This window comes from Sorex araneus, chromosome 3 (assembly GCF_027595985.1).
Source record: "Sorex araneus isolate mSorAra2 chromosome 3, mSorAra2.pri, whole genome shotgun sequence".
NCBI lineage: Eukaryota > Metazoa > Chordata > Mammalia > Eulipotyphla > Soricidae > Sorex > Sorex araneus.
Window position 1 is genome coordinate 52,275,595 of NC_073304.1, and position 22,908 is coordinate 52,298,502.

At 33.9% G+C, this 22,908-nt stretch overlaps 1 protein-coding gene and 1 pseudogene across 1 annotated transcript in view; one reads left to right on the forward strand and one right to left on the reverse strand.

Annotated features, from left to right (window-relative positions):
- Positions 1 to 22,908, forward strand: part of MDGA2 (MAM domain containing glycosylphosphatidylinositol anchor 2) — a gene marked incomplete at its 5' end in the record, with an annotated part of 811,681 nt that overhangs the window by 625,634 nt on the left and 163,139 nt on the right. Inside the window, one exon of the mRNA XM_055132080.1 lies at positions 8,848 to 9,141. Coding sequence (XP_054988055.1) covers positions 8,848 to 9,141 — 294 coding nt within the window. The remainder of the gene's footprint in view (positions 1 to 8,847; positions 9,142 to 22,908) is intronic.
- Positions 20,313 to 21,873, reverse strand: LOC105943135 (coiled-coil domain-containing protein 28A-like; annotated as a pseudogene).

Consider the following 22,908-nt stretch of genomic DNA (forward strand, 5'->3'; position numbering starts at 1 on the left):
CTTTTTCCTCCACCCCCAGCCTGTCTCAAGGGTTTTACTTTTTCACTTTTTTTACTTTTAAAAGTTATTTACTTTTCTTCTCTCTCTTTTTGTGCATATGGTTTGCAATACAAGTACTGAGGGATTATCGTGTTTGTTCAGGGCAGTCAGTATTTTTACTGGGAAGGTAAGACTGGAATAGCTTTTCAAACTGACCCCTAGAAAACCTAAAGATTTCAGTTTCAAAACCTGCATACAAAAATTTTCAGCTGATTATATCTCAATGAGGTCCTTCCAGAGATGGTGGAATCTGGCCAGGGGCATGGCTGCGATTTTGGATTGTGGAAGCAAGTAGCTGGCGAGGGCTCTGCTTGGGCAGGAACCAGGCTTACCAGTCCCAGTTCTGATTTACCCCAGCCTGCTCAGCTTTGTGTGGGTCCAAAATTAACTGTGTCTTTTGATCACTTTCAAGATTTATTTGTGGGTCTCTGAAGCAAGGCCAATAAATGAGCTTGTATAATAGGCAGACATGGTTTGTGGGTGTGGCTCCCACATACCTAACTCTTGGTCACTTAATTGTTCATGAGACTTGGTCCAAAGTTGTTTGGGTCCGGCCAGTGGCACAGTGGCAATTTTGGGGTATCAGGAAGTCTGAGACTGCTGATGCATTTTCCCTGTGGGTAGAGGTGGACCTGGAACACTGCATCCCTCATTAACAACTTTTTGAATATTGAATGTTTTCAATATATTAGCAACTTTTCTTTGTCAACTTTTACTTCTTAAATGAGATATGGGCTTTCAAATGTTGTTGCCTTTTATCAAATATAGTTTATTACAAGTGATTGTCCCTAACATGAATCTAATGTATATTGGTTTCACTGTATTACTGTTATCCTGTTGCTCATCGACTTGCTCGAGCGGGCACCAGTAACATATCTATTTTGAGACTTGTTTTTGGCATATCAAATATGCTGTGGATACCTTGCCAGACCCTGCCATGTGGCCAAGATACTCTTGGTAGCTTGCCGAGCTCTCTGAGAGGGGTGGAGGAACCAAACCCCATTCGGCCGAGTGCAAGGCAAACACCCTATCTGCTGTGCTATTATTCCAGCCCTGTATACTGGTTTACCACATCAAATTAATTTTATCCCTTAAGTAACTTTCAATGTGTGTGTGTGTGTGTGTGTGTGTGTGTGTGTATGTGTACATACCTGGTTCTGGATGAGGAAAGCAATGGTGAGTTTGTGGATTTGAGTTTTGGGTTGATTTTGTGGTGCCTAGAACTAAATCTAGGTTCTACATAGGCAGACAATGTACTCTAGCACTAATATCTAATATGTATATATAGCATATACATATGTATTCTATGCATAATTGACACACTTATCAAAAAATTGGTCAAGCAGACTCAAAAAGTGTAAAAAGTATTTGGGGTACTTGTAATTATTTTCAATTGAAGGATTTTGTGTTATATTGTCATGTGACTATTTCACAATGACCACACAGCATCATATTTATAGGTGTCATATATCAGTATAATTATTCTCAATCCCAGTGATGAACTAAATTGACAATGATGGATTTAAAGATTAGAATATTTTCAGTATTAGTGCAGTGAAGTTTTAGTATGTGATTAGAATAATATTTTCATTTATATTGAATAAATCTTGAGTCAAGATAATTGAGTTGAATTACAACTTGCTAATAATTTAATTTAACTCTGAGATTGTATTGCATATCCCATGATTTTAAGAAGTTTTTATTTGATATGTCATAGGTAATTATTGAAATTTCTTTCATAAAAAGTATATCGTTTGTGGCTGGAGAGATAGTAGAGCACTTGCCTTCCATGCAGCCAATCTGGGTTCAATTCCTGGTATACCATATGGTCACCTGAGAACTGCCAGGTGTAATTTCTGAGCAGAGAGTCAGGATAACCCCTAAGCATCACTGAGTATGGTCCAATTAGACCAAAAATAAGCGCATTGTTACTTTTCAAAATCGTATAATTTGAATATATTTACTTGTATGTATTGTGTATATAGGGCTAAAATATTTTGTCAGCTGTTACCATGGACACTGAGAAAACATTCAGGCATATTACAATATCTTTTCTTCAAAACTTCACAACCTGGAGTAAAGATATTGCTATATTGTCTCAGTAGCTCACCATCATAAAATTAACAGAAGTCAATGATATCTATTGTAATTTTTTAAGTTGCCTAGAAGGTTAATATAGATATGTAAGCATGAGGATTCTTAAATTGTGAACTCTGGCTAAATTCCATACATTTTATTGTATTTATTTATGTAATAAATGTAGGTATAAATTCTACCTACATGTTGACCATATAGAGTATGAATATATCTTATATAGGCTACTTCTCCATAAAAATAAGAAATAAATATTACTATCATCCTTATTTAAATGTTATTCAAAATATGAGTTTGGTTGTCCTCCTGGAAACAGTTCTTCCCTTTATACTTGAAAATTACTTTTATATTACAAGAAACATGTAATCTATTTTAATGCTATCGAAGTATACCGTGGATATTTACATGTTTTAAACCATGGGTCTGTATAAACATATTTGGATGTCTATTTCAAAGAACATAACATTTCTCATTTAGTGTTTGATGACAAACTTTGCCCTGAATTCTTTTGGGTAGGAGAAATAAATTATTAAATAAAACATAAAGATTAAATATTCTCAGCTTCCTTCCCATAAAGAAAATAAGACATTCTCTTATCCAAACTTGTTATAGTTTACGGTTTGTGATGCAATGGAAGAATTGATGGAAAAACCAGCTTGTTCAAATTAATTGTCTAATTTATGTCTGAACTGAGGGTCTTTGGTGTTACACAATACTCTTCAGGTTTCACAGCATAAAGCACCTCCTACAATAGCATTTCAGGTCAGAAATATCAAAGGGTAGCATAGATCATAAGTCAAAGACTATTTTTTATTTTTTTATTTTAGGGAAAATTTTATAGCAAGTGCATTATTAATATGGATTTCACAAAGTTTAATTATTTCAGAATTCTCTACATAATTTGATAATTATCATTGTGAGACATTATATTAAGAAAAATTAGTCGCTCCAAGAAAAATAGAAAATCATCAAGAAAAGTTAAGTGACATATCCTGAAATTGGTTTTTTGCTCTCTTTTTACAGCATATTTACTGCATATGTATCTGTATCTTTAAATGAAAAGAAAGAAAAACTATAAGAGCCCACTTACTCTCTTAACTACCCCTGCTTCATCACACACACACACATACCCCTACTTCAAGATTTACTACATTGGCAAGCTGTATTAATAAAATATTTTGCTGAAAATTATGCTATTGTATGGGCCACAAGTTGTAAAGTTACCACATTTCATTGTTACTTACAATTATTGAAAAATGTTAATGATTCATAAGTATAGTATTTAGGTCTACTTTATTTGTAGCTTTGGGGAAGCTTCTTAGCAGTACTTAGGCTCACAGCATCATTCTCAGTGATAATAATCAGCAGTGCTGATAACTATCAGAGTCGCCCCATCAGAGCTCACAGGCTACTAGCATCCCCCATCAATTCTCAAGAGCCAGGTGGTTCCATGAAAGGCATGCAATTCTTTCCTTTGAGCTATCACCACAGCTATAGTCCAAATTTTTTGTGTGCATGGGTATACCTGGAAGCAACTGAGGTCCACTTTCAACTTTCTGTTAGAGATCACTCTTGGCAATACTCAAGTGACCATGTGGTACTGGGAATCTAATATTGACAGGTTCTGTGCCTTCCACATGCAAAGCATATACTCAGCTTGTTGAGCTGTCTCTCCAGTCTTATTCATAGCTTTTGATTTTTTACCTTCTAATCTCTATCTCCCTCTGTCTATCTCTTCTCTCCTTCATTATTTCAAGACTTCTATCAGGGAAGCAGGACTCCAAATTTGGGAAATAGAGAAAGACCTTTGGTACCTCAAGAATATTACTAAGCTCAAGGGTAGTACTAAGACATGAGAGAAAATATAGTCAAAACACAAGTACACTTTAAATATGTGCTCATAATATTAGATCAGGAGGAGTAAACAATCATCTCAACCCAAGATTAGGCATATCCATTAGAATGTGGTAATGCTTTTTGGGGCAAGATTTCAAGTCCAAGGCTAATGCTCTTCCTCAGAGCTACATCTTGATCCCCAACACGGTATGTTTTATTTGGTTTTATTTTTGTTCTGGGACTATACTGAACATGGTGATGCTCAGGGATAATTCCTGGCTATGCACTCAGAGATTACTTCTGGCAATGCTCAGGGGACTATATGGGATATTGGATATTGAACATCGATTGGCCACATGCAAGGCAAGAACTCTAGCCACTATACTAATGCTCAGGCCCCCAAATATGGTAATTATCCAATTAAAAGCCAACCCAGGGACAACAAGGAGTACTGGAAAACAGCAGGTTTCAGATATGCTGCAGAGAAGAACAGCTGTTGAGGGGCATTAAGGCTAACTGATAAGTGAAACCACAGGTGAATGAGTGATTTTAGAAAACTTATTGTGTTGTGCTGTCCCAAGCAGTGCACTTGTTTCATTAAACAGTGGCATTTTCATCAAGTGAGCATTAGAAAAGAGCACTAACACTTTCATTTTCTCTGCTCTTCTTGGAACCTGTAACATGTTAGCATTAATTTCACATTTGGGAAAAAGTAAAAACTGAAGGAGAATATGCAAAGAAAATAAAGTTTGTTTACTGGTAGTTCTGTACTCAAAGAGAACAATGATCAGGGTTGTGGCACAGTTCTTACTGGGATTTTCATACAACTAGATTTTACCCCATATTAAACCTTCATGTTTCAGAATCAATGCTCAATGCTTCCCTATGTTACTTTGTAAATTTAGTATAAAAATTATTACTGAGTTTTATTCAATGTGCTGGATGATGATAATAAAAAATGAATTACATATATTGTCACAATCAAACTCATTAACACTCATTGGCATATGTCTTTTTTATATAAACATTTAATATTGCTGTTCATATTCATATTGATCGGTAGAATGTTTTATTCAGTTATTACTGTTATAACTATTCACACTATCCACTAGCATATTTTTTGTTTAACAATGTCTTTATCAATAAATATTATGTTATAATTTAGGAATACTGCATTGTATTTATTCTTTATGTAACTATACCATGATTTATTTAACAAATCACTGTATCATTGTCACTATCATCCTGTTGCTCATTGATTTGCATCATCGAGGGGGCAGGAGTAATGTCTCCATTGTGAGACTTGTTACTGTTTTTGGCTTATCAAATATGCCACGGGTAGCTTGCCAGTCTCTGCCATGCGGGCAAGATACTCTCGTTAGCTTGCCAAGCTCCTCAAGAGGAACGGAGGAATTGAACCTGGGTCAGCCGCATGCAAGGCAAACACCCTACTCACTGTGCTATAGCTCCAGCCATGTCAGCTTATTTTCAATTGTTTTGCTTGTTTGTTTGTTTTTCAAAATAAGTAGTGTTATGATGGGCGTTCTCTATGAAGTTGGCAGTTTTCAATTAATTTGAATAAAATTGTATTTATTATGATAAAGCTATAACATGGTAGATTGAAGAATGAAAGTAATTATAACAGAAAGACTACCGCACTACCACTGGAAAAGAAAATGATGTTTTCTAATAAGAAATCTGTCAAATACCCATGAAAGGAAAATAGGAAAATAGAGATATTTTTTGATATTGGAATCAAAGCAGTTATTGAAGAAAAAGAACTAGAAAAAAGGAAAGTATGGTGGTTTAAATTAGCAATTGAAGTGTGTTGACACATTATTATAAACAGTTAATAAATAATAATATTTAGAATTGGAAATTTCAAAGAGTTGGGTTCCAAGTAGAAACAGACACAATGGTAGATTTGGAATAACCTGAAGAAAAAGTTGGAATATATATTATGGAATTGTATGTAAGAAATTAGTGAGAACAAATTAAACCTACTAATAAAAATGTAATAATTAATATACTATAGTACAGATTTCGATGGAATGGAAAATTTTTTATGACCAAAGAAAGGAAAACCTAGAAAAAATTTTGAGAATTTATAATAGATATAAAGAGTCTCGGGGATGAGATAAAAAATGAACTCTGCCTTAGTTAAATGTTGTTATTTTGGAGAACTGGAATAATTTATTCACATAGTCAAGAATACCATGAGGTTCTGTTGTAGACCTCGTGCTGCCAGAAAATACCATAGCCACATAGAGGGTGCTGAGAGGGCCCTGAGGTACAAGGATCAAACTTGGGTTCCACACATGTGAAGGATATCTACTCTCCAATTACTTAGATTACAACAGGTTTATATTAGGCCAGTAGAAAATAATTTAGCTGAATAATAAGCAAATTTGCAGAAATAACTTTGAAATTGCTTAACACACTAAACAAAAAATATGTATAAGGATCCATTTTTTGAATGCCCTAATGTAATGTGTTTGCACATCCTTAAGTGAGTATATTTTCCCATTGTGCCATTTCATTTTAATGGTTTGCTATTTATTCCTCCAGTGAGAGCATCAGGAAATTTGAACATTGAACTGCAAGTTCTTAGTTTCAGAAGTAAAGTTTATTACTTCTGGGTGGTTAAATTTATTGAAGACTGTGTTTTATTTTAAAAGATATAAGTTTAGAATGTTTCAAATAATAACTATCCATTATCAGTTCATTAAATGCCATTTAATTTATCATCTGTTTTCATTTCTTTTACAAATATTTAACCACAGTTGTATACTTGGATTTTTATAAATTTTTAACATACATGGGAAAAGCTCTAGCTGTATATATATATATATATGTGTGTGTGTGTGTGTGTGTGTGTGTGTATGTATATGTATTTAAGATTAGCAATATAGATATATTTATTTAAAAGTGTGTGGGTAACATGTTGTTTACGACTTCATACTTTTACCCGGGCTCTTACATTGCCCCTAATATTAAATATTTCACCCTAAATAACACCATGAATTAAATGAAAATATAAAATAGCTATACCTGGTTCACAGTATACAAGTGATTAATGTTAAGTGCTAAGGTCATTGCTGTAATCTGTGTCTTTTTTCATGACGGTGCCAAATAATTGCCCACTTCTTTTAGATCCTTATGTTCTACGATTCTGTGTAAATCAACATTGTTTCTTTGTGGTTTGATTCAAATAAAACAAATTAGCTAACAACATAATTTAATTGTCTATATTTGCTATAAAAATATTTAATTGTAAAATCTAATCACAATCTTTTAAAAATATAGCCATATTAAAACTCATGTTATCCTAATGTCAGTTCCTGGATTCCACATCAAGAAGGTGGTGGAAGCTAATGCCCTATAAATATTTATTTCTGACATTTCTGTATTATTTAGGTTTTAGAAACCTATGCAACATAAGTGAAGGAATTAAATGAAAGTATTTACATGAAAATATTTAAATAGCAGGGTAATTCTATTATGATATTTACTTGAATTTTATTTTTTTCTATGTATAATAAGAGAAACAACATTCCAACATGAGTTGAAATAATTCAACATTTAGGGCTGAGATGTAACTCAATACAAGAGCTAATGCCTACGTATGTGAGGTTTGCTTTGATCCATGGCATCGATACTTTATTCAGATTTAATTATATTGTTTTTGCTTCTGGGTATGAGATGTTAGAAAAATTGCCTACGGTGCCTGAGCACTATAGCACAATGATGCTAGAAAGACAATTGCTTTTTTATCTATATGAAATTTTATCTCCAGATGAAGTATATGACATTTATCACAAGGAGAGAATTGCTTATATGTTTTTAATTCTTATTCTGAACTTTTTGTTTAACCCATGCTTTTTTGAATACACATTCTGTTATATAGATGTAGTTTAACTCATACACATTTGTATAAGACTGATGATACTGGTTTTTAGATAACTTAGTAGACGAGATTTCAATATTCTCTGTCTTAAACACTACCATATATGTTCCAGTCCTGTATTTTCCAGTGAGATTTGCCAAATTCTCTCACAAATATTTTACAAAAAAGAAACTTTCTTTTTGAAAAACTTTGAAATTTGGTATTGATTTCTTTTGAAAATTAGCTTAAAATTAATTTTCTAAAACTAGCAGCAATATCATGACAAACTGTTCTTAATATTTAAAAATATTTTATATAAAATACTTTGAAATCCAAATGTCAAAAATATTTAAAATCCTAAAAAGAACAATGTCATAAATGGTTAGCAAGTGACAACTGATCCATTTCATTTCCAGTAGGGAGTATACAAAGCCTAAACCTCAGCTATTTGGCAAACTTTTCTAAGCCAGAGTTCTGACTTATACTTTCATATCAAATTCCCTGTCCCTCACCACTCACACCATTTTTCTTCCTACTTGTTTATACTTTGTCTGCTAAGCCTTATCTCTTATCCTTCTCTTAACCTTTTTCTATGGCACCTTCGGGTAAGAGATAACAATGTAAGAAGCAGAAGATTGAAAACTGAAGTCTATCTTCAGTAAGCAAGATTGTTTTGTGAAATGCAGATGTTTAGCATCCAATTATTGGACCATAATGACAAGTCTTGGATAGATTGTACATATGTTGACCATTCATTTGCAAACTTATTTTATTGATGTTTGAAGAAAGTATTTGAGAAAGTTTTATGAATGTGATTCAGAATTAATTTAAATGTGGCTCTGTGTACTTATCCCCCAAATATATATAATTTTGTCACCTACATGTCACATTTCTTCAATCAGCAGAAATTGTTTCCTTGTGATTAAATGTGTTTTTATTATGCTTTACCAGTTTATACTAACCTTGAAAAATTTTCTTTTTCCCATTTCAAGTTCCACCCAATCTGACTGTTCCACAGGAAAAATCACCTTTGGTCACCAGAGAAGGAGATACTATAGAACTGCAATGTCAAGTAACTGGGAAACCTAAACCCATCATCCTTTGGTCTAGAGCAGATAAAGAAGTTGCAATGCCTGATGGGTCAATGCAAATGGAGAGTTATGATGGAACACTGCGGATTGTGAATGTATCTCGGGAAATGTCAGGAATGTACAGATGTCAGACCAGCCAGTACAATGGATTTAACGTGAAACCAAGGGAAGCCTTGGTGCAGCTTATTGTGCAGTGTAAGTAAATTTTTTTATGTGTTTTTGGTTGGAAAGACAAAAAGAGAAATTGATCATGTTATTAGTAAAATGACGTGAATTTTGATAATGGATGAGGGTAAATATTTCTACATTACTGCTATAAAATTCAAACTCCAATTTTCCTGAATTTACCTATTGCTTGGATTAAAACGTGGTAATAGGAAAGAGTGGTACAAAGAATATAACTGTTTTCTATGTTTAATTATTGGCAATGAATTAATAAATATGGTGACCAAAGACTGTCTATGTGCAAAGCAAAATGGAGACAGAAAAAACTGCTTACCAGGTAATAATACTCTTATTTTCACCGTTCATGTTTGTTCTTCAGGCAATTTTGTGTCTTTTACCCAAATTACCCATTTAGTTCAAAGTATTCACTTGCTTAAGATGTGAAGACCTATTTATGGAAATGTTTGCATATATATAATTGTAGCAAGCATTATATAATTTGTGCTATTGCAATAATTCAGGCAGATATTGGTACTAAATTTTGCTTGATTTTTTAGTAGTTTATTGTTGAACTGTATTAGAGTAAAATTTTATTTTATTGAGATCACGGATATAGTTATAAAAACATAGATATGTGTACCTTGCATTTGTTTTTAGGGCTAAAAATGCCAGAATTCATCCATTAAGAAGTGTAACAATGTGTCATTGGGGTTGGATGATTGAGTGATGCCTTGGTGATGTCTTGGACATTAGGTAATGCGATATTGCTGAAAGAAAAATAGCAAACTAGATACAAACTGGTCAAATTTCAATAGTGCTGCCCTATGTTTTTACTGATATACTGCCTATTAAATACATGCAGTAAAGTCATTGATGATAAAGAAAGAACACAACACACTTCAATAAACAGTGTTGTTCTCTTTCTGTCGTTTATCTAGAACTCAGAAAATGAGACACAGAATTTAGTCCCAAAATGTCAGTTTTTGTATTGGACATGTTGGTGGATTTAATTTAACTGACTAAATCAAAAGAATAGTTTAAATATGGGAATATTATGTTTAGAACTGATAACAGTAAATTGTTTTTATAAGATAAATGTGACTGGGCAGGGAGGGAGGAAGATTTACTGTTAGTTTTCAGTTCCTATTCCATATTAATTCAGATTCTAAAATTTGCAAAGAAATGTCAGATACCTACACTGATTTTTCATTTGATTATTTTTTAACTCCATTTAAATAATGAAGGTTTTTGTAGTAAGTTCCATTTATCAAATAAGTTTATCAATTTATTGCATTTTTCCTTAAAGACCTTTATCCTTCTAACAATAAAGCCATAGGTAGGAGTTATGTGAGACAAGTTTCAGAAAAAACCAAAAAAATAGTGAACTAAGAGAAACTTCTCAATTCTTCAAAATATAAGGCACTCTCAAATGACTGCAGAATTGGTACAATTTGGAACTCTTTATTGTTTGTAATCATAGAAATCTGTATTTCCTTTGAACTTAGCCCACAAAGGTTCTGTATTCCTAGTGCTAGTAGGGAAAATATTTTTCACTTTGCTCACACCTCTCTCTGGGGAAGTTCTGATAGATATACTGTGGTACCTCGTGGCTCCAGGGAATTCTGAAATAAACCTTCAAGAACCAGTATTTCCAGCCTCCACAGTGTATACATAGTACAGAATACCACCAATTTCCTCCTTATAATAAGCCCCACAGAAATTGTTAAACTCATCAAAATTTTCACAGTTTAGTTCTCTAATACTGTTAAGGAGATAAATGCTGGCATAGTTGTCTTTAGTGTGAAAGGGATGCAATGAAGGAAAGGCACTAAGACGTAATAGGCAAGATCTATTGCACTTAAAGTAAAAGCCTCTGCAATCCATGGTGGACTCAAGAGTAGGGGTCAAACTTAAAAGCACTTCCTCTCCAGAATACAGTTTGTAGTTTACCCAGGTAGTTTACTGTTTGCTGGTAGTTTTGCCAGTTTCAGGTGAGGATGCCAACACTTCTTTCAAGATCTGCCTTTCATATGGTATCACTTCTTATCCACTTGCTAATTGTCTGAATACTTGCAGGTACTAACAACTGGTAATAAGTTTAGAAATATTGCTAAATCAATCAAGTGTAATTCTCCAGGAATATAACTCCTGTTAACAGAACCAGTCAAGGTACCTAAAGATTTATTCCTGCAAAACTAATAATGCAGAATCCTTCTCATCTTTAAATAATGAACATTCTTCTTTTATAGCTACTTCATAAATGTTTCAAAGTAATGCATTATGTATACTTCGTCGGTTATGCTATATGTTAGAACAATTCATTTTGCATACAAGATATGTAAGAAACCATATAAATAGAAAGATTTTGCTTACATATTTTTTATTCCCAGTATAACATATATTTAGCTATTAAGTATGTTGAATAGATATAAATTATAAAAATGACTGGAATGGGAATATAAAGTTTACTTCTTGCTTCTTGCAATTCTGGGTTTATTATTTAGATTTTAGTAACACCTAAGAAAATTGCAAGTAAATGAAGTAAGATAATAAACTAAACTCACTTTTACAATACAGTTTAGAAATTCTGCTCTTTAGTAGATTAGAAAATTCTTTTAAAAAATGTTTATTATATAAAAATATTTTGGGACAGTACTTTACGTGGCATAGATGCTAGTATGCATTTGTGCTTACGTTTATATTATTTATATATACTCACAATCACATGTAAATTTAAATATAAGTTTATCCACTGTGACATATAAAACACAGAAAAAAGATGATCATAATAAGTAAACAGAAACTTAGTATTTCCAAATGCACATTTTCCCACTTGTATAGTTTTACTTGTTCATACTGAGTAATAATTAACCAGAGCATTAAGGGAACACAGAAGTAAAGGATATGTAGAACTTTGGTGTGAACATATAATAAGGGTTTAAACATAAACTATGTATTTTCAAATGAAATAAATAATGCATATCATATTATTGTTCACATATCACATATAAATTACATATGAACAGACCTCTGATTTTAAAATTTTAAATCTCCAAATGCAGTGTATTCTTATCAAATATTGTGAAACATTTGATCTAATGTAAACATTATATTTGATATTATTTAATATAATGTGAACATTATGAAATAATGATTCTATTAAAACTTCTAATTATTTACTATCTCTAACAAATTTGCTTTATAATATGTGTAGATATTTAATTAGCAAATGACAGAAGTCTACAAGTGTTTTATAGCATTCTATGTCATGCTAAGAATAACAATCATTTTCATTAAATGGTTTAAATGAATACATTATTGAGCACATTGATCATTCTTGAAAAGAGGAAAAGAAGATATTTTTCTGTTTCATATTTGACTTCTTTTTATTTTGTTTTTGGGGTCACAGCCAATGATGCTCAGAGGTTACTTGAGGGTTTGTACTCAGGAATTACTCCTCGTGGTACGTGGGGAACCATAACGGATGCTGGGGATTAAACTTGTCTTGGCCATGTGCAAGACAAACACCATACCCACTTATTATCACTCAGGACCCATATTTGATTTCTATAACTGCCAATTGCCACAGATATTATTTATTAAAATAGGAAGTTGCAGATATGACTACAAAGTTCTTTCAAATTTTTATCAAGTTCTTCATTTAATTTATATGGTTTTGAAACTTAAAACAGTTCTTAAATTTTATGGATCATTTTAAGTTGTATAGAATTTTAATAGAGTAATTGGAAATAAAATGTTGGAAGCATTTATTAGTTAATATTATATAAAATCCTTAGTGTATATATAGAGAGCTTTCTAAACAAAACTAGACAATTTCTAAACAAAAATAAGTGTAGATGTGATATTTATTTGCACATTAAAGTTCTTATTATTTGAATACAAGTTAAAGAAAATATCATTTGATGTATTAATATTTCTTAAATGAAGAAACTAAAATATACAATTTTTATTTTAACATAATTTATTTATATTAAATTCATTATATACTGTGATCTTGATTTCATAAACAATAACGTTTTTTATTACACTGGTAAATCTTTATTAGCACTGTAGCACTGTCGTCTTGTTGTTCATCGATTTGCTCGAGCGGGCACCAGTAAAGTCTCCATCGTGAGACTTGTTACTGTTTTTGGCATATCGAGTACGCCACAGGTAGCTTCCCAGGCTCTTCCGTGCGGGCGGGATACTCTTGGTAGCTTGCTGGGCTCTCCGAGAGGGATGGAGGAATCAAATCAGGGTCGATTGTGTGCAAGGCAAAAGCTGGTGAAGCAAGTTTTTTTAGTTACAGTTTTTTGAAAATAGTTGAAAAAATATATTGCATTTAATGCCACTATTACTCTTCATGATATTTAATGATTTTGTTGTATCTGTAATTAAATATATTTCTGTTATGAGATATAAAATATAGAGGAGAGTATTGAAACAGCAAACTTTTAAGTTTTATTTAAGTGATATTTCATCTATCACATAGTTTCTCTGTCTGACATAAAAAAAACTGAAAGAAAATGATTGTGGCCATTGACAAACCCATGTTCTCCATCTTTTCTACAGCAATATCAAATTGTATGAAGAAAAGAGGGTCATTTATTCAAATATTATTACTTGTGTTCTCAAGAAATCTAGAAAAAATATAATTACTTCATGTCAAAATAAAAATTCAAGCAGAACAGAATATCACGGGCCTTATAAATAAAGATTAAATTAAATTTAATCTTTACAGATTAAATTTGTAATCTGCCCACTCAGGAAATCTGTAATTTGCCCGCTCAAGCACATCAATGAACAAAGGAATGAGAGTGCTACAGTGCTACTAAAGATTTACCAGTGTAATAAAAAATTTTATTGTTTATGAAATCAAGATCACAGTATATAAAGAATTTAAGTAAATTGTGTTAAAATAAAAATATGTCGATTTTTTTTTCTTTCGATTGACATATGCTGCAACTAATATAGTAACTTTCTAGAATTGCTAAGTAATTTTTGTAGTAAATTACTTTTGAGTGCCCCAGAGGGGGGCGGGTGAGAGCCCTTCCCACCCCAAGGGACCCAGCCCCAGCAGCTGATCTCCACTACCCAACCGCCACCACGCTCCAGGCCACTTTCCGTATGCTTGGGCCGAGCCTCATGCATGAATGAACATAATGCACAAGACACTCCTTACCCATTTTCCATAAAACATAGAGGGAAATATATATATATATATATATATACATATATATACATATATATATGCCTCTCGGAGAGCCCAGCAAGCTACCAAGCTTATCCTGCCCACAGGGCAGAGCCTGGAAAGCTTCCCATGGTGTATTCAATATACCAAATACAGCAACATGTCTCATTCCTGACCATGAAAAGAGCCTCCAACCGTTGTGTAAAACGAGTAAGGAGAGGCTGCTAAAATCTCAGGGCTGGGAGATGTTACTGGCACCCACTCAAGTAAATTGATGAACAACAGGATGACAGTGATACAGTGATATTTATATTTATATTCACTCTATTGAGTAAAATATATTTTAGGTTTAAAATTAAAAGTTACCCTGAAAATATCAAATATGGCCAAAGATTAAACGGACTAAGTCTAATATAAATGGCAAGATAATTATGGTTAAAAAAAGGAAACTCAGGAGTAATTTTCCTCATGTATAGAGGAAAATGTTAAAGGTTATCCAAAGGAACTTACAAGTAAATGGACAAGATTTCTAACTTAATAGTGACAAAATTATGACATCCAGCTTAATAACTTGTAACTTGGAAAACACCCTTATTTAAATGTATTTCTTATTTTCCATATTAATTCAATCCACCTTTCATTTTTAATTTGTGGACATGGTAAATCAATATTACCTCTTTATCTAAGCTCCTACTGTAAATTTTTTTCACCACTTTAAGTACTGGCTCACTCCCATATTTTAGAAAATCTCAACAGATATTCCTAAATAGTTTACACAGTAGAAATGCCTGAGACAATTTAGCAATTTTTGCCTTCAAGGTAAAACTATATTGAACGTAAAGCAAAAAACTTACTCTTACTTCTCTAAAAATAATTGGTTATTATTTCACAATTTCCTTTTATTATAACTACGTTATAATGTTGCTTTTGATATCAATATAAACAACTAAATAAATATTGCTAGTGATCACATAGTTTTCACACATATTAACTAATTGCATTTATTTCACCAAAACAAATTTTTCTAATAGACTAAACTTTACTTCTATAAAACAAATTCACTATCAAAAGTCAAAAACATATGTTAGAGTTTATTTGAAAGATTACAACAGAACTATAAATGGCAAATTCATAGTTATTTTCAACTTACGGTAGGTAATTACAACTTCAAAAGTCTATAACCATAGCTATGTAATTATGCTAACTTTGAAGAGACCATTTATTTCAGGAATTTATGTTAAATCCTAGCTTCTATCATGGGTTACTCTTATTATTTGATAAACTGAGATATATTACAATTTTTGAGTATTTGTTCAAGCAAGAGTCAATTCTAATAAGGCAGTTCCAAACTAAAAATGGTTGGAATGTTCCTTAAACAAGAGTTAGGGAGAGCTTTACATGGAGAAAAAGAAGAAACTGATTTTTTTTTTATGTACCTGATTGGTCTCATTCCCCTGACCATGAAAAAACCTCCAAATGTTGGGAAAGACAAGTAAGGAGAGGCTGCTAAAATCTCAGGGTTGAGAGGAATAGAGACGTTACTGGTGCCCGCTCAAGTAAATCGACGAATAACGGGATGACAGTGATACAGTGACAGTGATGTACCTTAAAGTTTAGTTATCTATAGTTGTCTACCTGTGGTTAAATGGTTAAGGTTTAAATTTTGTAACACAGGCTTAGATTTGGTGAGGTTAGGAAGGTCATAGTGATAGTAAAGCCATTTTAAGCATAAATATATGTGGTATATGGTAAATATTTTAATTTTCTTTAGCTGTAGTTTAGCTGTAGTTTTCTTTCTCTTAAGAAGAGAATATTTTTCTCATTTATTTTTACTACTTAATAATTTTATAAAGTAACTAGAAAATTATTTAACAGTATCATGAAGGGTAGAAAACTTTACCTAATTTCTCTTGGTTCTCAGAGTAATAAGGAAGTAAAATTAACATTAAAGAGATTAGTTAGAGAAATAATAAATCTCAGTACCTATATATATGAGGAATGGGATTAAGGAGTTCAAGATCAGTGAGGGAAATTGATAGTGTGTATAAGATAAATGGAATTTGGGTGAGAGAGATATACCTGAGTTAGTGTGCCTGCTTTGCTTGTCATTGCTCCTAGCTCCTAGCTCAATTCCCTGTAACATCAGTTCCTCCAAATACAAGAGGGGCCCTTGGAGGTCCCTGATCACCATTGAGGTGGCCTAGATAATCTCTGAAACTTCTAGACCAGAGCATATACCATTTTCACATCCTAGCACTGCCTGCCCATCCAGTTGGCCAAAAATGCCTGAAAGGGCTCAAGTTTGTGGTGATAGAATGGGAAACTGGGGCTTCAAGTATAGTTGAAGGTTTAAGACCAGATGGCATATATTTTCAGGTTTTGCTTCTTATGTAGAAAGATTTCACTGATAGAAAAGTTATTTCTGGTAAAAATCCAATTCTGGGGAATATCCCTAATTTTTACTCCTTTAGATGTGAAGGAAATGAGTAAAAATATAACACTTCAAATGGGCTTATTGAGACATAACCCATATGCCAAAGTCACAAGATTTGGTATGTTGAGTATCTTGAGTTGGTTGATACAACACACAATTGATGTCATGGTGATTATTATTTTATTTCCCCCATTTCCCTATGTTTTTCTTTAATATATAAAATTCCATGTCACAGCTCTATGTTTTTCTGGATTCTCATTTCCTTCATAACCTATTTTATTAGTTTTAATGTTTTTATTTTTTTATTAACCATGTTAGATTATAGTTAGAAAGTTGTTCATAATTGGATTTTATAAAATGTTCCGACAACCATCGTCTATTTTATTGTGGGTTGTTTTTATTCTTTTTTAAATAAAGATTATTCTAGGCATCACAGCATTGGTCGTGCATTTTTTCCTGCTAGGTTTTTAAAATTATTGTTATTATAGGGGCCACACCAGGGCCAAAACAGCGATGCTCGGTGCTTACTCCTAGCTTTGCACTCAGAAATTACTCCTATCAGTACTTGGGGACTATTTGGGATTCCAGGGATATAACCGAGCTTGGCCACATGGAAGGCAAGCACCCAACCCACTGTACTCTCTCCAGCTCCTTTTTTCTGTTAGTCTTTAGGATGAATTTATTTTAGTTTAACTGATCCAGCCATACTGAAAATCACAATATTCCTTTTTTCTTATTTGTCCAGAGGAGATAGAAGGGTTCTTAACCATCTAAATTAATTGTCAAAGAAGACAAATATCTTTCTAAAAAGATGCAATGTAGAATATGCAGAGGATATGTTTATTGAGGAATTTAAAGTTTCAACAGTTATGAAGAAATTTTTAAAAAAATTTAAACTTTAAAAAAGGTTCTATGTTTTTTTTTTTTTTTTTTTTTAGTTCTACCCTCCATCCCTCTCAGAGAACCTAGCAAGGTACAGAGAGTATCCCGCCTGCACAGCAGAGCCTGGCAAGGTACCCGTGGCGAACTCGATATGCTTAAAACAGTAACAAATATGGTCCCCACTCCCCTGATCCTGAAAGAGCCCCCAATATGCCATCGGGCTACACTAGCGCGTGACAGGGATGAATGGAGATGTTACTGGTGCTCATTGAGCAAATCAATGAACAATGGGATTACAGTGATATAGAGATCCTTTTTAAACTTAGTAAATTTTAAAACTTTCCCCAACTTACATTTTATTAGAGTATATCACTGCAAGGCTTTCCAGTGAGAAGATGACATTAAGAATTTTTTTGTTTGTTTGTTTTTGTTTTGGGCCTAGCCAGTGGTTCTCAGGACTTACTCCTGACTCTGCATCCAGGGATCAGTCCTGGTGGTTTCAGGAAAACCATATAGAGTGCCGGGAATCTAACCCTAGTGGCTGTGTGCAAGTACCCTACCTACTGTACTATCGCTTTGCCCCCCAAATTAAAAATTTGTTATTTACCAGTTTTGCCCTTCTTCCTTTACAGAAATATGGACTCCCAAAGAGGTAAATATAAACATGTATAAATGTACAATGTGTAACTTTAGAACTTCTATGCTTTTTTATATATTTCATAGTTAAATAGGAGTTAGCATTCACCAAAAGCAAAGATATTTTTCACAAATATAGATATGACACATTTCCTTAGGCTTGCTCTTCTGTGACAATAAAAGAGAGCAATAATAATAAATATTTAGATTAAATCATACAGAGTTTTCAAATATGATAGCTCATGATGATTGCATATCTCATATTTTTCTTAAATGTGCCCCTATAATAGGCTTTGTCAGAGAAAAAATAAAAAGTATGCCAGAGACATGAGTCTAATGGTTAGGAAAGTAAAATACACAAGCATATCAAAAGTTATGTAATAGTGTAAGAAATCAAATGTAAAAAAAAATTTTCAGTCAATGAATGACAGAACTAATCAGAAAATGTCAGATCCATGTCTAGCATTGTGAGAGAAATACATGACCTTCTATAGCTGTGGCGAGAGAATACATATACCAAAGTAATTCATCAATTTTAAAACTTGTTCATAAAGAATTAGTATATATTTTGTTAGGTTTATATTTATTATTTATTATTTATTATTTATATTTACTTATTTATTTATATTTATTATTATTTGTTTAGTGCCACATAACACTTTAATATTTTGTAGCAGTCACTTATTTTTACAAACTGTGTTGTATTATTTGGAGTATTCATATTTTGTCAATAAATTTCAACCTACTACTAGACTCTCCTTTATTTTCTAACATACCACAAGGTTGACTTAGTTTCAAATATTTTTAACTGCATCTACCATAGGCACATTCACTTTACAGACATAATACAGAACCCACAGCCTGCTAGCATGCTCCAATGTATCTATTTCTGGGAAGGTTGAAAAAGAGAAAACAATTTTTCTTGCTGTGATTGAAGGAGAGGTAATACTGGCAGATCATCATAAAGTAAGAGATGCTGTTCAATGTTTCAAAATATAGGAGATCCTGTCAACAAATCATATTCTTACAATTATTTGGAAGTTGAGACTCATTTTCTTAAGTTTATAATATTTGGAGATCTTCTTGATCTTGGATATTTACATGCAAATAGCCTGGTCTTTCTCATACTTTGTAACATAAATTGTGTACAAATATTGCCAAATATTACTGGGATAATATTACTCCAGATTAAAAAAATTACTGCCGGAAGGTCAGAGAGAGTACAGGGGTTAAGGGGTTGTCTTGCACAAGGTGGACCCAGGTTCAATACTCAGCAGGTATCAATGGTTTCCCAAGGATCACCAGGAATGATACTGAGCAAAGAGCTAGGGTAAGCCATGAGCACCACCAGGTTTGACCTATAAGACCAAGAACAAAAATGCATCAAACAGACATGTTAATCATGTAATTTTATTATTATTATTATTATTATTATTTTGCTTTTTGGGTCACACCCAGCGATGCTCAGTGGTTACTCCTGGCTTTGCACTCAGGAATTACTCCTGGCGGTGCTTGGGGGACCATATGGGATGCCGGGGATCGAACCCGGGTCGGCCGCGTGCAAGGCAAACGCCCTACCCGCTGTGCTATCGCTCCGGCCCCTAATCGTGTAATTTTAAAGAGTACTGTGTAGCTGATTGCTCTTATAGAAGGAGACCTCTAAATTTCTAGGTAGAAACTGACAGGAGCCTCTGCCGCTCAGGAGCCAATGTCCATCACAAATCTGTAGATGTAATTCACAGAGAGTCATTAAGCTGCCAGAGTCACTACACTAAAAGCTGTGACCACCGATCAGTTATTAATATTTCTCTCAATCCGCCCAATGGCGTCAGCTCGATCCAGGAACACAAAGAACTTTTTTTTTTTTTAACTCTTCATGTTCAAAATTCTTATAAAGGTGGGAAAAGGTTCTTTGGTTTTTTCAATGAATCAATTTTCTTAATGTATGATGCTTAATTATTTTGATCTTGTGCTCTCATTTGTTTATAATTTCACTGAGTATTAGCAAATGTTTCCAATATACCTACCTTACTTTTTATTTTTATTTATTTATTTTTTTGAAAACAATCACTTTATTAAAAAATAGCAAATTTCACAAATACTTAATAGCTCATTTCATAGTCACTGGCCATTGGCACACACCCCGGCATACGTGTCCTGATTGTCTAGTGTAAACTGCAGGCGGGCTGCCGCAGGAAGCCCGCGCATCATCAACTTAGGAACGACACTCGAGCACGTTTGGTGAGCTCCAGAAGGTTCCATCTGCCAGCCCTATCCACAGCGTCGAGCGCGAGACATTCCAAGTATAACCCATAAGGCAACAATAAGAAGCAGAGCAGCCGGCCTCGGTGTCACGTTTCCTGGGGAAGCCTTCAGCAGCGCGGCTTCCCCAGAGATGGTGAACCATAAGCAAGTCAAGTGGACTCACAGCAGAACACGGAAAAAAAAAAAAATCATGGCACTAATCGTTTTTAATTCCTTGTTGTGGAGGATGATTCTGCTACTGGATTCAGCTGGAAAAGTAAAGAACGCTTGTTCTCCTCGAACCCCGAGGAAGCAAATGCACTTCATCTCAGCCGGCAGAAGTGTTCGGAACATCTCGTGCGTCGGCCAAATGCAGTTTCTGTATGGACGAGTTCAGTTCTTCGAGGTCAGACAGAAGTCTGTCCAGATTAGCGTCACTGGCTGCTTTTCTCTTATCCTCAGGAAGTTCTTCCAACTCCCCGTAGAGCTCCAAATTCAAGCGAGCCAACTTCTCCTGCATTCCCCGAACATGCCCCATCTGCTCAATGGAACATTCATTCCCGAACGCTTGCAGTTTCCCAGAATGGGAGTCATTCAAGAGGCTGAGGAGGCCCTCTCCATCTCCTGGACACCCGAGACGTGGGTGAGGAAGGAGCGCTGCATGGGCGTGGCCTGGGCGCCTTGCCCTTCCCCTCCCTGAGGCTTGGTCGTTTCTTTCATAACCCTCTTTAACTGTGGCCGCTGCGACGTTGACTGTGATGCAGGATTTGAAAATCCAGTGCTTTTTTTACTCACTGGAATGGCATTTTTTGGGGGCACTGACCCCCCTGAGTCGAGTGGGCGCTGAATGACTTAGGGCTTCTCCGCTTCACTCTCCGCTCCTCCATTGGTTTCAGTTCTTTACTGTGCCAAGGCCAGTTTCGGGGGCCCTGTGGCAGAAGGGGATGGAGGGTTCTCGCCCTTCACTTGCACACGCCCCCGAACCTCTGAAGCCGCAGCAGCCGCGGCTGCGGACTCTCCAGATGCATCTAGAGCCAGGGTCGCAGCTCAGCCCTCCCCTACCTTACTTTTTAAAGTAAAACTTTCTTCTTTTGACTCATCTTCTGTGAACTATTGTGCTTACATATATTTTTTCAGATGATTTGTTTTGACTGCCTTTGAGAGGAATTAACTATTTAATGCTGTTCCATCAGGTCATTTTGGTCCAACTTTCAAATTTATTTCTTTTGGCAAATTAGTATTTCTTAAAACCTTAACGATTCTAGTGGAGAAAAGCAAAATTCTTCAAAGGAAACCTTGAGATTTAAATTGCCCATGCATATAAATTCAAGGGAGAAAAAAGCTCTCCCTTGATTTCACACTTATTAGACTTATTTTAAAAGGAAATTATTCTTATTCCTTGAATCCAGACAATTTCAAAGAGAAGAAAGATAAATCTATTTCTAAAATTACTGAACTTCTGGATTTAGCTCTTTAATTCTGTTTTTCAGTAAATGAAACATTTTTCTTCAGAAAGATTGTATACTGAGTAACATTTTAAAAAATTTAATAAACAGTTATGCAAAATTAATTTAGAAAGGATTTATTATAAAGAAGAGAATGGAAGTTTTTAGAAAAAATAGATGCAACTTATTAGCATCAAAACTCTGTGTTGAAATACATGGATGAAGTGGGGCCTGGTGAGATAATACAGAGAGTAGTGTACTAGCCTGGTATGCAGCTGACCTGGATTTTATCTCCAGCACCCATGTGATCCCAGAACACTGGCAGGAGTGATACCTGAGCATAAAACCAGAAGTAAGCCCTGAGAAGAGTCAGGTCTGGCCCCCCAAACAAATATACAAGTCGAAATACATGGATAAAATGATATGATACCTAATTTTCCTTCGCCTGTTCTTGGCTTGTCATTGTCAACATTTTTCTGGTGATTCTAGAGTTTAATGGTATATATTATTAAACACAGATTTTTATTTTTATAAGATAGTTATAATATGATGCATTTTTGTTGAGCTAAAATTATTAAGCAATCAATTTCAGGTGTTTTACATTATACCATGAAATGTAAATTATAAAAATAATAAAAAATGACTAATAAAATTTTAAATACTTATATGTAGAGTATTGTGATATGATGATGCTTACCTATTATCTTATTTGATGTGATGATGTGATGATGCTTACCTGTAAGTAAATGTGATGATGCTTGCCTATTATCTTATTTGTCTAACATATTTAGACAAAAATGTGATGATGCTTACCTATTATCTTATTTGTCTAACATCTTTCTATACCTAGCTAAATATTGTTCACGTTGGATACGTATATTGAGTAAACATTCATTTTGTCAATGTAGTTTGTGTACTTAATGTAGTTAACAAGTGAAGCTGACAACATTTTTAAAAATGTAGTT